General features: G+C 46.7%; 1 protein-coding gene across 1 annotated transcript; it reads right to left on the bottom strand.

Moving 5' to 3' along the window:
• Positions 1 to 9,984: 9,984 nt before the first annotated feature.
• Positions 9,985 to 12,526, bottom strand: LOC102426062 (mammaglobin-A-like). The gene is made up of 3 exons (XM_006107396.2): positions 12,394 to 12,526; positions 11,822 to 12,009; positions 9,985 to 10,182 (listed from the first exon to the last, which is right to left on the bottom strand). The coding sequence occupies exons 1-3, from the start codon at positions 12,446 to 12,448 to the stop codon at positions 10,144 to 10,146; spliced, it is 282 nt and encodes a 93-aa protein (XP_006107458.1). The 5' UTR covers positions 12,449 to 12,526; the 3' UTR covers positions 9,985 to 10,143.
• Positions 12,527 to 15,069: the final 2,543 nt, after the last annotated feature.

Genomic DNA, 15,069 nt, shown 5'->3' with positions numbered 1-15,069 from the left:
AGATCAAAATGTAAAATTTTTGGTCTTTAAAAGTCACTGTTTTACATTTCCCTTCCCTCCCTCCCCATTAGTGCCAAGGTGCAAATAACCGACCACAGTCCAGGAATCGAGTTGGTAATGATCACCACCTGGTGAGAGAGAAGATGATGAAACAGGTTCAGCCAGGGGTGGGGAACGTCCGGACCCCACGCTGTATAAGGCCCGAGAAATCATTTGGTCGCCCTGCCAAGGCATTAGAGGCGAGTTAATAAAATGTTTGATCAAAGTTAGCAGGTTAATTTTAAAGTTGATAATTTTGTATGGCCCATGAGTGATGTTCTAAGTATCCAAATGGCTCTTGGCAGAAGGAAAGGTTCCCCACCCCTAATCTAGGCTCTCTTGCATCCACAGGACCCATCCATGCGTGCCAAGCCCACCCCTAACTGTAGCCCATCCCCTCGCCTACCTGCCACTGCCTGTCAGGCCCCAGCTGGTAACCTGCCTCACCAGGCTTTCCCTGTCTCACTCAGGTCGCTGAGGCACAGCTGCTTCCTGCCTCCGTCTGGGCTGTGGGCAGCTTCATCTGCTGAGCAGCAGTGGATGCCGGGTAAACTCTGCTTGGGCAGGAGCCATGGTATCTGCTCCCTCTGGGCTTCCATGATGCAAAAGTCCCTCCCGAAGGTCTAGGAGAGAGAGAAGAGCAGGCATGAGAAGGGAACCCAGCCCTGACCTCTAAAAGGTTTGCCAACGACCCAGATACCAGGTGATTGTCTTGTCTAATCAGCTTGGAACTCAATTCTGAAGTTCCCTTGGGCACCTGTAGAGACGGAGAGGACGATGCTGCAGCCAACGGAGCCACATGGGCCAGGCCCAGCGCAGCTGTTCCATGAGGAAATGTGGGACTGAAAAGCTTGGCTGCACCTGCTGCAGAGGAAGCAGGTCTGTTCTAAGACACGGTCAAGAGCAAACGCCAAAAGGGTGTAGAATCCATGAATCTTCAAGGAGCCGCCAGTACGAGATGGCTCATCAGGTGTCAGGGCTGATCTCCCTACACTTTTAACTCATCACACGTGTGATGTAAACCCGCTCAGTGGAAACCGCCACTGCTACCTCTGCCTTCGAAGTGGCTTTTCTCGCCTCCCGCTGTTTGGCTTCTCAACATCCTGCGCCTCGTCTTCCTGGGACCTAAAGGTGCCCGAAGGGGAAAGGTGCCGAGTGGTGCGCCCCCGTCTCTGTCGCTGCCGTTTGCCTAGAATCTTGACCCTCAAGTCCATACCGCCTTGGGGCGCACCAACTCCGTCAGGCAGCTCACTTCGCATTTCATGTAGATTCTCTGCTTGTTCTTGAGGGACGTGTGGGTCTCACACAAGCTGTACTGTCATCGGCGGAAGTGGGAGTTTGTGAGGCTTCTTTACCGGGTGCGGGATGGCTCATAACTTTGGCATTTGCTCATGGATTATTAATTCAAGTATTTATGATCCCATTAGTCTCACTTATGTCCTCTGTGGGGTCTAATTTCCCAGATGTCAGACCTCTCACATGGATCGTGGGGTAAGGAGTGGCCAGTAGGTCCCCAGGGGGACTGGCACCCAGCAGGGAGCAGCCTGAGTTTCCTTACACTGAGCGCAACTGTGAGTCCTGTCCACCAGGGGGCGCCGTTTCACGCAGGACACGTGCAGTCTACCACCCGCCACTAGGCGGCGCCCTAGTCTTCCTGTCTGGATGCAATGGCCAAAGGGACTCCAAGTGACAGTTTTACTTGGATTTGGACTCGTTCAAAACGACGGGCCTGGTTTACCAATGGGAACACTCCCAGCTCCTTCAACCACATGGACTCAGACAAGCTGAGTGGGCTGTGGAGTCGCATTTCGCACCTGGTGCTGCCTGTCCAGCCCGTGAGGGCCATTGAGGAGCAGGGCTGCTGGCCCTGAACCACGGGGGCAGTGGCAGTGGAAGTGAGGGGTTTATTAAAGGCAGTTTAAAGGCCTTCCCTGTCTGTGGAAGGAATGTGAGGAAATCACCTGAAAAGTACAAGTGGGCTTATTTTAGAAAACAATCGTTTATTTTTTACTTTTGGTAAAATTTCTCTAATCTAAGTTTGACAAAGCTAAAAGCTGACCTGACTTTGCTTTTCAAGCAAATCAGGTTTGAAATAGATAACAGATAGGGTATATATATATATATATATATATCCCCTTTTATTAGTATATATATATATATATATATATATATATATATACACTAATAAAAGAGAAACATGGTAATTAGCCATACCTCAGCTACCCTTCCCATTGGCTAATCAGGGCGATATGCAAATTAACTGCCAGCCAAGATGGAGGCCAGCAGCCAGGCAGCTTGAAGCTATCAGGAGGCTTGCTTGCTTCAGTGACGGAGGACTTCAACGTTCCCCACCTGCTGCTGCCAGCCTCTGAGCTTGCAGTTTGAAACATTGTTACAAATATAGAAGCTAAACAAAACCCCAGAAACCTGCTTTCATCCAGCCGGGATCTCAGAGCTGGAGTTGAAACAGTGTATTGATTATAGAACCCAAACAAGCCAGATACCTGCTTTCAGCAGCCAAGGCCTAAGAATTGGAGCCAAGCCTCAGAGCTAAAGCTGGCCCAGAATTTAAAAAAAAGAAAAAAAGGACAGGTTGGGAGCTTCAATTGCCCGCCAGCCTGAAAATGGCCCTCAGCCCCTCACCGAGACTGGCCAGGCACCCCAGTGGGGACCCCCACCCTGAAGGGGGTGTGACCAGCTGCAAACAGCCACCATCCCCTCATCCAGGCTGGCCAGGCACCCAAGCGGGACCCCCACCCTGATCCAGGACATCCTTCAGGGCAAACCAGCCGGCCCCCACCCATGCACCAGGCCTCTATCCTATATAGTAAAAGGGTAATATGCCTCCCAGCACCGGGATCAGCGTGACAGGGTGCAGCGCCCCAACCCCCTGATCCACCCTGCTCTGTGTGTGACAGGGGGCGGTGCCCCAACTCCCCTATTGCCCTACTCTGTGCATGACAGGGAGGAGCTCCCCAACCCCCTGATGGGCCCTGCTCTGTGCGTGACAGGGGGGAGCTCTCCAACCCCCTGATGGGCCCTGCTCTGTGCGTGACAGGGGGGAGCTCTCCAACCCCCTGATGGGCCCTGCTCTGTGCGTGACAGGGGGTGGTGCGGTGGTGCCACAACCCCCCAATCGGCCCTACCCTGAGCATGACTGAGGGTGGCATTGCAACCTCCCGATCCGCCCTGCTCTGTGCATGACAGGGGGCGGTGCCCCAACTCCCCAATCAGCCCTGCTCTGAGCCCGACCAGGGGCTGCACCTAGGGATTGGGCCTGCCCTCTGCCACCCGGGAGCAGGCCTAAGCCAGCAGGTCGTTATCTCCCGAGGGGTCCCAGATTGCGAGAGGGCACAGGCCTAGCTGAGGGACCCCCCCTCCCCCTCGAGTGCACAAATATATATATATATATATATATATATATACAGGATTTTTTTAAATCTAAAAATATAGCAGCAGAATTATTGCACAGGAAAATAATTTTCTCAGAGTAACTACAGAGTGATTTTTGTTTTCTTAAGATTCTAAAAACCCTTTAGAATCATGTTTGGACTAAAGCAATTACAGTTATGAAGCAAGGATAATTTAAACAAATTTCTATCATGTTAAAGATTTTAAAAAATTACTTTAATAGCTTTATTGTGGAATTACATTTTACAGTAATTTGCACTGTTGAATAGTATGAAAAAAGGAAATTTGTATTCAAATATCTAATTACTATATGTAAGCCAAACTTTAATCCCATGACTTCTCTGCTCTCATTGCAACAGAGAGGCCAAATCCTGGTTGAAACATTCCAGTAGTTGAAATAGACCAGGAGCGTGGGATAGGACTGCTGTGTCATGGGACACCCTTCCTTAGGTCAAAGCCATTTACTAGAGTTCTGCTTTCAGAGCTGAAATGCAAAACAAAAAACTCCTGTCTCCAAAAATACTGTCTCAATCTTTCCACAATCACAGAACAGGGCCAAGAATTAACATTGACCATTAGAACCTCTTAGAAACTATTCACCATGTTGCTTCCTCTCACTACATCCACACCTCTTCCTTTCTCTAACTGTTAACCTAATGACACTTCTAACTAGCAGATAAAGAAATGAGGTGCAGTATAAAATGTTCTATCACTGCTTAACAAGTAAGCAGTATGGTCAAGTTATGACCATAAAGGACACTCATACTGTAGACAATTATAAAATTCCATTAAGGGGAGACAGAAATGATGATTAATAGAAATTAACAAAAGCATCAGAAATATGCTAGTAAATGTTACTTTAAACAGTCTACTGTTCATTGATAGGTCTTTAACTTTCATAAAAAGCATGTCTGTACAAGATACCTATATTTTGTCCTCTTCGTACTCAGGAATTTTAATACATTCTTTTTTTCTTTTCTATACATTTACTATCTTCTAAGATGTTTCCTTAATTGTGGTTTTCGAACTTCATTATCAGTGGAACTCTCTGTTCCAATTAAATCTTATGAAGAATCCCAATGAAAAAGTCAAAACAGAACTGCTCTAATACTGGGGGGTGGGGAGAAGGGGAATAGACACAGCGTAAAATCATTGCTCTAAATAATTTTTAAAAGCTGAAGTAATGATACAGCCAATTAGAATTTCTTCATTCCCAATGATTATAACCAATTCCCCATTGTTTTCAATTTTTAAGACTATTTCTTGAGTATAACTGCTTTTACCTCAGCTCACTAACAGACAAGAAGAAGAAATAAAAGGCATCCAAATTGGAAAAGAAGAAGTAAAACTGTCTTTATTTGCAGGTGACATGATATTGTACATAAAAAAACCCTAAAGACTCCATCAAAAAACTATTAGACTTAATAAATGAATTTGGCAATGTAGCAGGATACAAAATTAATGCCAAGAAATCTAGGGCAATTCTGTACACCAATAATGAACTTACAGAAAGAGAGACTAAAAAAGCAATCCCATTTACCATCGCACCAAAAATATTAAGATGCCTAGAAATAAACTTAACTAAAGAGGTAAAAGGCCGAAACTGGTTTGGCTCAGTGGATAGAACGTCGGCCTGCAGACTGAGGGGTCCCAGGTTCGATTCCGGTCAAGGACATGTACCTGGGTTGCGGGCACATCCCCAGTGGGAGATGTGCAGGAGGCAGCTGATTGATGCTTCTCTCTCATCAATGTTTCTAACTCTGTCTCTCTCCCTTCCTCTCTGTGAAATATCAATAAAATATATTTTTTAAAAAAAAGAGGTAAAAGACCTCTACTCAGAAAACTACAGGATGTTGAAAAAAGAGATAGAAGAAGACATAAACAGATGGAAGAACATACCATGTTCTTGTATTGGTAGAATCAACATCATTAAAATGTCCATACTACCCAAAGCAATCTATAAATTCAATGCACTTCCCATTAAAATACCAATGGCATATTTCACAGACCTAGAACGAACTCTCCAAAAATTCATCTGGAATAAAAAAAAAGACCCCGAATAGCTGCAGCGATCCTGAGAAAGAAGAACAAAGTAGATGGGATCTCAATACCAGATATCAAGCTGTATTACAAAGCCACTGTTCACAAAACTTCCTGGTACTGGCACAAGAACAGACATATAGATCAATGGAATAGAATAGAGAGCCCAGAAATCGACCTGAACCAATGTGCTCAATTAATATTTGACAAAGGAGGCAAGAACATACAATGGAGTCAAGTCAGTCTCTTCAATAAATGGTGTTGGGAAAATTAGACAGATACATGCAAAAAAATGAAACTAGACCACCGACATACACCATACACAAAAATAAACTCAAAATGGATAAAGGACTTAAATGTAAGACAGGAAACCATAAAAATACTAGAGGAACCCAAAGGCAACAACATCTCAGACCTATGCCGAAGCAATTAAGCAATTTCTTCACTGATACAGCTCCTAGGGCATTGGAAACTAAAGAGAAAATAAACAAATGGGACTACATCAAAATAAAAAGCTTCTACTCAGCAAAAGAAACCATCAATAAAACAACAAGACAGCCCACTGCATGGGAGAACATATTTGCCAATGTTATCAACGATAAGGGTTTAATCTCCAACATTTATGGGGAACTCATACAACTTAACAAAAGGAAGATAAACAATCCAATCAAAAAATGGGCAAAGGGAGAGAAACCAAGATGGCGGCATAGTTAAACACCGGAAATTGCTGCCTCCGACAACAACTTCAAAAATACAATGAAAAGACAAAATGGACATCCTCCAGAACTACAGGAAGGCTGGCTGAGTGGAAATTCTACAACTAGAAGGAAAGAGAAAAGCACACTGAGACTCAGAGGAGCTGCGGAAGTAAAGTGCAGAGGTACAGAGGCTCGAGCGCGCGCGGAAAGGGCTGGCACCTGAGGACGCGGCTGTCTTTTTGAATCGGGAGGGAATCACAAGCTCCCGACTACTCTGAACTCCAGTTCCGGGAAATCTCTGGGGTCCCAGGGCTCATACTGGGAGAAACTGGATGGTCTGGCAGCAGGCAGAACTCAGAACTTGAGGGCGGCTTTCCCTTAGAGGTGCTGGCAGCAGTTACCGGGACACTGAGACGTGGGGCCCCTTAGGGCAGGGCTGAGGATCAGCCATACCTGCTTGCTCTGCCCTGTTGATTCCGAGACCCCGCCCCACCCAGGCTGCTGCAGAAGCTTTTGCATATGAATGCCCTGGCCCTTTGCAATCTGAAAATTACCTAACAAATTGCAGCTGGGCCAGACAGACCCAGAACTTCCCAGAGAAGGCCAAAGGCCCCACAGCAGCTTGCATTACTTCACAGCTGGGCCTCACCTGGGCACCTCCAAACCCCCCAAAAAGGAAGGGGAATCTGCAGATCTCTTCGTAGTTCCTGCTGGGTAGTCTCAGGCAGAGGCTAAATTAGCACCTCCTTAGATCCAAGAGCCAGTGTACCCAGTGGTCAGACTGGGACCATCCAGATTACAACTCCTCAGATCCATAAGGGACACACTCAGAGGGCAGACTCAGTGAGCACCAAAGCCCCACTGAAGCAAGTCTTGCCCCAGAAGGGTGTCTTTAGCACAGAAGTTCTCCCACTGCAGACACAGCTGATTCTCACAGCTAATTGGCCTGGAGGTCAATTCCTCCCAGTGATACCTACAACAATCAAGGCTTAACTACAACAAGACTGTGCACAAAGCCCACAAGGGGGTGCACCAAGAGTGTCCACCTCAGGTAATTGGGGAGGTTGAGCCACTAAGCCCTATAGGACACCTAGCACAGAAAGCCAATCTACCAACACAGGGAAGCATAAAACTGCGGAGACAAAGAAACAGGTAACAAATGACAGAAATGGAGGAAAGCAAATGACTGGATATAGAGTTCAAAACCATGGTTATAAGGTTTTTCAAGAATTTTCTGGATACTGCCAATAAATTTAGTGAGACCCTGGAGGATATGAAAAAAGACCAACTAGAAATTAAGCATACACTGACTGAAATAAAGAATAATATACAGAGATCCAACAGCAGACAAGAGGATCCCAAGAATAAAGTCAAAGATTTGAAATACAAAGAAACAAAAAATACCCAACCGGAAAAGCAAAAAGAAAAAAGAATCTAAAAATATGAAGATAGTGTAAGGAGCCTCTGGGAAAACTTCAAGTGTACCAACATCAGAATTATAGGGTTGCCAGAAGAAGAGAGAGAGCAAGATATTGAAAACCTATTTGAAGAAATAATGACATAAAACTTCTCCTACCTGGTGAAAGAAATAGACTTCCAAGTCCAGGAAGCGCATAGAACCCCAAACAAAAGGAATCCAAAGAGGACCACACCAAGACACATCATAATTAAAATGCCAAGAGCAAAAGACAAAGAGAGTATCCTAAAAGCAGCAAGAGAAGAAAGTCAGTTACCTACAAGGGAGTACCCATATGACTGTCAGCTGATTTCTCAACAGAAACTATGCAGGCCAGAAGGGAGTGGCAAGAAATATTCAAAGTGATGAATACCAAGAACCTACAACCAAGATTACTTTATCCAGCAAAGCTATCATTCAGAATTGAAGGTCAGATAAAGAGCTTCAAAGATAAGAAAAAGCTAAAGGAGTTCATCACCACCAAACCAGCATTATATGAAATGCTGAATGGTATTCTTTAAGAAGAGGAAGAAGAAGAAAAAGGTAAAGATACAAATTATGAACAACAAATACACATCTATCAACAAGTGAATCTAAAAATCAAGTGAATAAAAAATCTGATGAACAAAGTAAACTGGTGAATATAATAGAATCAGGGGCATGGAAAGGGAGTGGACTGACAATTCTTGGGGGGGAAAGGGTGTGGGGTGCAGGAAGAGACTGGACAAAAATCGTACACCTATGGATGAGGACAGTGGGAGGGGTAAGGGCAGAGGGTGGGGTGGGAACTGGGTGGAGGAGAGCTATGGGGGGGGGGGAAAAGAGGAACACCTGTAATAATCTGAACAATAAAGATTTAATTTTTTAAAAATGGGCAAAGGACCTAAATAGACACTTTTCAAAAGAGGACATTCAGAAAGCCAAGAGACATATGAAAACATGCTCAAAGTCACTAATCATCCGAGAGATGCAAATCAAAACAACAATGAGGTACCACCTCACACCTGTCAGAATGGCTATCATCAACAAATCAACAAATGACAAGTGCTGGAGAGGATGTGGAGAAAAAGGAACCCTCAAGCAATGCTGGTGGGAATGCAGACTGGTGCAGCCACTATGGAAGACAGTATGGAGTTTCCTCGAAAAGTAAAAAATGGAACTCCCATTTGACCCTGTGATCCCACTTCTAGGAATATATCCCAAAGAAACAAAAACACCAATCAGAAAGGATATATGCATTCCTATGTTCATAGCAGCACAATTTACCATAGCTAAGATCTGGAAACAGCCTAAGTGCCCATCAGCAGATGAATGGATTAGAAAACTATGGTACATCTACACAATGGAATACTACGCTGCTGTAAAAAAGAAGGAACTCTTACCATTTGCAACGGCATGGATGGAGCTGGAGAGAATTATGCTAAATGAAATAAGCCAGTCAATGAAAGAAAAATACCACATGAGCTCACTCATTTAAGGATAATTAAGACCATTATAAACTGATGAGCAAAAATAGATACAGAGGCAGAGCAGCCTTGAACAGACTATCAAACTACAGCGGGAAGGACGGGGAGGGCTGGAGGGGGGGGCAGGAGGGGAGGGTAAGAGATCAACAGAAGGACTTGTATGCATGCATATAAGCATAACCAATGGACACAAGACATTGGAGGATATGGGAGGCTAGGGGAAGGTCAAGGGGAGAAAAAAAAAGGAGACATATATAATACTCTTTGTAATACTTTAAGCAATAAAACAATAAATAAATAAAAAAAAGAACTGTGTGCATGTGTGTGAGTGTGTGTGTGTGCATGTGTGTGTGTGTGTGTGTGTGTGCGTGTGTGTTGGGTAAGCTATAAGCTGTGGGTGTGGGGAAAGGGTCCTTTGCCTGGGCCTAGTGGTATCAGGTCCTGGGGGGGCGGGGTTATGGAGAAGTGGGAGGTCATTCAATCCAGGATGCAGCCCTGCATTGCCCGAGTCCCCCCTATCAACGGTCTCCTCCCTCCCTGCACCTCGGGTCAGGGACAGAGAGCACCCAGAGGGGAGCCCGTCCCTGGGGATAGGGCGCAGCGTGGACGTGAGGACATGGGTGGGTCCTGGAGCCTGAGCACCTGAGCTCGACCCAGAGGGTCTTTGCTGGGGGGGAGGAGGGGAGGGGGATTGGAGGACACTTTCCCAGGAACAGGGTCCTGTTGGGCTTTGGATGGTCAAAGGCAGAGCACCCTGCAGATCCCCGTGTCTCAGCCACGAGTTCTGTACTCAACCCCTGTGTCCCAGCGTGTGAGCAGCTCAGTGAGGGGCGTCTCCTGAGGTCCCCATTTGGGTCAGTAACCAAACAGAGCCTTGCTGTTGCAGGTGCTTTATTGAAATGAACATGTGGGGGAGGTTTCAACAATTGTCTTGCAGTTTCAGGATCAAAAGGCACAGAGGGGAGCTAAGCTGTGGTTCTGCCATGGAGAGTCGCTGTCGGGCCATCTGTCGTCGGAGGAAAGGTCCTGTGGGTCAGTAGGAGGCACACTGCCTGCTGTTGAATATGGCGTCCTGGAAACAGACAAGAAGCACTCACACCCCCTCTCCCACAGGGGCCATCCTGGAGCACAGACGTGGCCTCTCCTTGTTTCCCGGCTGTGTCGGCACCCACGGAGAGAAGCAGGCTGGGCTCAGCCAGAATTCTCTCCTTGTCTGTCGCTCAGGAGGCACGTCCTGATGCCAAGGAGGTGCTGCTTCCAGACCCGGTCCCGCCAGGGCCCTGGGAGCCTTTCCCTGCGCGTTTCCTCTACTTTGAAAGAGGCCTCCCATGCACCTGCTGTGCTGCCACTTCTCCGGGTCTCAGCCCAGCAGGAGCCCGTGTGCATCTGGGAGACGCGCTCTCGAGAGGTTTGTCTAACCTCCGTTTGCAAAGAGAAAGGCCATCACCTGCCATTGAAGGGGCTGCTCATGGCTTCAGGTGTGATTATGGTCAATGCCTGTCCCATAAATAGGACCCTTTCACCCTTTTCAATGGACAGTTTAGGCGTGTTAAGGTCCCAACTTCCAGGGCCTTCTCTTCTCGCTCAAGTGCAGCCCCGGGCCCTGAACATCTCCCACTCCCCCACCTTCTGCTGGAGGCCACGCTCTGCCTGTTCCTCAGAGACTGGCCACTGCACACATCACAACACGTGTCCTTTCCTGGCGCGCTTATGTTTATCATGGTTCCTGCAGATTCCCCAGCTTGTCAGACACCTGTGTCAGAAAGCTCCTAGTTATGCAGATGTTTATGTCTCTGCTGGGGCAATATTTCTCTATGCTGCCCTGGACTGTTTGCAATGGGCTGCTTGCGTAGGGAATGAATACCAGGAAAGTCTGAACCATGTCTGTTCTAAATAGAAAGAAGGTCTCCTTGCTTATACTGACTTTTGTTTTCAACAATTCCACCACCCATGGCGGGTTCATAGCCAAGGTGTCCACCTGTCACTCATGGGGCCTTCCTTCATGCCCAGGACATTCAACCACTTATTGTAGCAAACGTGGGTGCTCCAAAGGGCACTGGGAATCGAGTTCCTGAGAGGTGGGATCTGCCTGACATGTAACTTTCTGCTCTCTTTAGGAATTCTTTAAAACGCTTTCCTATTTGTGTTTATCACTCTTAAAGGTGAGGATCCTCTCGAGAACCAGATGTTTGGGGGCTGAGGAGTAGGTAAGCCTTTGCCCACCCACTCTCGTCCCTCATGGCCTTTCTCATATAGAGATTCCACCACGTGAGCAGGCAAACCAGCCCCAGCCCCTTGGATGGCTTTCTGGATGTCAACCTATTCACACTCACCAACAACTACATTCACTGAGATGACATGAAGCGTGATCAGCACTTGCTTTCAAGACATTAGTAGCACCCTAGCTGGGTGGGCCCAGTGGATAGAGCATTGGCCTGTGGACTTAAGGGGCCTGGGATTGATTCCAGTCAATGGCACATGAACAGGTTGTGGAATCGATCCCCAGTAGTTGGCATGCAGCAGGCAGCCGATCAATGATTATCTCTCATCACTGCTGTTTCTATCTCTCTCTCTATCTCCCTCTCCCTTCCTCCTTGAAGTCAATAAAAATACACTTAAAAATAATAATTAAGAAAGAAATAGTATCAAAGTGAGAGCCCGCTTGTCCCTGGCCAGTGCTTCAAGAGCAGGTAAGAAGAAACCCATGTTACCATCATCACGCGGAAATTGCTCAGAGTTTCATTATTCAGGTCGAGAAAGCATTGCTTTATTTTCTTTAGGGCATTTGCAGTGAATTCTCTGGGAATTAGCTGTTGAAGATCTTCGATGTATTGAGTCTTCGACTCTGTAGGATCAATGCTCTTACTGATCACATCCTCCAACGATGTGCAGCCAGAACCTGGGAAGAAAGCCCACAAAACCAGGCTCAGATCCAGAGGACCAACTCCTTGCTGGGCGTAACCATGACGATTGTCATCTTCTTACCTCCCAGTGGAGACAGACATTCAGACAAATTATGGGCAATGGTCTGAGTCCTCAATTCTGGGAGAGCAAACTCAGGGTCTTGGATTTTCTCTGAGCCCCAGGATATCTGCCTCCTTGTCCTCCTCCCACACCCAACACCCCTAGCTCCCTGGCTTCCACACCCCAGAGAGCCAAGGAGCCATGAGGAATGAAGACACCAGAGAAATGAGGCTCTCTGGCCTGGGGCTTGGGGATCAGGAGTTCCTCCACGGGGGCCCTGACACCAACCTCCCCCAAAGCCTGGCCTGTCAGCACTCACCACCATAGCAGGAAAGGGGGAGGGCGCTCAGCATGAGGACCACCACCAGCTTCATGGCTCAGGCAGCTGCTGTTGGCTGGTCACTGGACGTGGCAGGGAAGAAGGATCACTTTGGAGGTGAGAGCCCAGACTCCTCCTTTTATTCTCCTGGCGGCCACTTAATCCCTCCCACAGATGATGGAATGAGTCACAGGATGAACCTGGCATTGGGCCCAGAAAAGACAGGAGAATCATCTAGAACCCAGCCCGCCCGTGGTCTGTTTGTAGAAGCCAACGAAACAGAGCTTTAAAAAGACCTGAGAATTTTCAGAACTGCAATCATGGTAATGACATTAGATGAAATTCATGCTGAAGTGCTTGCGAAATAAGAAGATAATTATAGCATTGTGAGTCTGTGTTGTCATTCTTGTTTTAGTAATATTTGGTCCTCATTTATCTCTTCTTCCTCCTCCTCTCCCTCCACCTGTCTCCTACCCTTGCCTTTCCCCTCCAGCCCCTTTACTCCTCTTTTTTCTTCTGCTTCTTCTATAAGGTACAGAGATCTACACATTCTCTTCACCAATCACCTGGGCTTGGTGCCATGCCACCCAGCACCTGTGGAGAGCAGACGTTCCTCGCCCATAGACTAAGTCAGGTGCCTTCTGTTGGACAAAAGCAATAGCTTCTCACCTTGGTTGAAGGTTGTTTGTACAAAGACTATCTCACGAAGTTAAGCCAACTTTATAAATCCTATATAATAAAAGGCTAATATGCAAATTGCCACCTCCATCTGGAGTTCCACGGGCAGTTTGACCATGAGGTGGGGGCCACCCAACCTCCTGTAATCCTTTTCCCCAGACTGGCCCCACACCTGGTCAGCCCCTGATACCCCGAATGGGGGTGGAGATTGCTGGCCAACCACCTGTTTCCCCCAACTCCCTAAACCCCTCCACTGGCCTGATCAGCCCAATCAGGGCAGGCTGGCCGGACTCCACCTGTGCACCAATTCATGCGCTGAGCCTCTAGTTTAGTTATAAATGTAGAGTTACATTTGGTTCAGTTTTGTTAGCTTTAGGGTTTTTCTTCCACTGATTCAGTAGATGATGTGAGAAGTAGAATTACTGATGCTTACGGGAGGCAGTGCTGGATGGTGTGGTGATATCTGGGCTCATGCAGATGTGTATTTGCATCTTGGGTGCCACCGCTAACCATGAAGTTTCCTTGGGTAAGATAGTGTGGTTGTCCCAAGTTTCCTTTCCTTAGTTTCTATGAGCATAAATGACACCAAGGCTGCTTTTGTAAGAAAGCCAGACACTCCATGTAGAAGCCTGACACAGGGCTTAGAAAGGGTAATCATGGACTAATTCAGAGGTTACATCTACACATCCATGCATCCATTCATTCATACGTACATAAATAAATACATCCTTTCATCCACCCATCCATCCATCCACCTATCATCCACCCATCCATCCTCCCAACCATCCATCCAAACATCCATCCATCCATTCATCCATCCATCCATCCATCCATTCATCCATTCCTATATCCATTCATGTTCATAACAACCAGGATTCTCCTAAGACTGGGCCCTGTGCTTCATGTCACAGATTCAGCCACAGGAACAAGTTAAAGCAGGACCTTGCACCTGTGCAGCTTACCTCTAACTGGAAGACCAAAAACAAGCCTGTATTTGAATATGAAATAAAGGGAAAGTGATTGTATCATGAACAAGAAAAATCCACTAGGGCAGCATCCTGCGAGGAGGTCCAGCAGGCGATCCCACCAGGACTCCTTAGGTTGTGTGACATTTCCTGCATCAGTGAACATTGAATCCAAGGAACCTTCTGGATAGGAGTGTTCTAGGAGAGGCAACAGCATGTACAGAGGCCCTGAGTGCAGATGGCACTCAGCAAGGGAAGGGAAGCATGGAGAGTGTGCCTCTCGGTGTCAGACAGGGGAAGGCCACCTCATAAGATAGAAAACACACGTCAGTTTAAGCAGCAACTGTATGAAGGAACAAGACAGCCCACGTGGCTTAGAGTAAAGGAAAGAGAAATGGATGAGAGAGCCTGAGAGATGAGCCAATAGTTAATGACCCGTGAATGCATTGTCCTCTGTGGGGATGATTTGGGATTCATTTCTTTCAATCATTTAGCTGCATCCTACGTTTCCAAGCACAATATTGATTTAAGAAGATGCTAGAAATAAAGAAGATTCTTACGTGTGCACTTTCTCCCAATTGACATTTGTTGGTGATTTTCATTTCAAATGCAAATGAAAGATGCTCTTAATGAAATGGGAAACTTTCTCCTTGGAGGAGACTCACTGAGGACTCTGCTGGTGTCCCCATGATTATGGACCTGCCCTTTTGTCTGCTGGGACATTGGGCCCTTCACAGGTTTGCTCCTCGGTAAAGCAACCATGTCACGTATGATGAGTGTGTGCTTCTTTACTTCTATGTTTTCCCCAGAGCCCACAATGACCATTCTCAGGTGTATCATAGAACTATAATTTGGCTCACAAGAGACTCATTTAAAAGAAGTGTTCACAAGCAGAAATCAATAAACCAAAAGTTCTGAATGCTTGTATTGCTGGCCTGATGGTTTCTGCTCCCAAAGGTCCTTTGACTCGGGTCCCCAAATTAAGTTCAGAAACTAGAGCATTGAAATAAACTTTGTTTTCAGTGTTGATGTG

This window comes from Myotis lucifugus, unplaced genomic scaffold, assembly GCF_000147115.1.
Source record: "Myotis lucifugus unplaced genomic scaffold, Myoluc2.0 scaffold_1165, whole genome shotgun sequence".
NCBI classification, from domain to species: Eukaryota; Metazoa; Chordata; class Mammalia; order Chiroptera; family Vespertilionidae; genus Myotis; species Myotis lucifugus.
The sequence above is the reverse complement of the archived record's forward strand: the minus strand, read 5'-3'. Positions and strand labels throughout refer to the sequence as shown.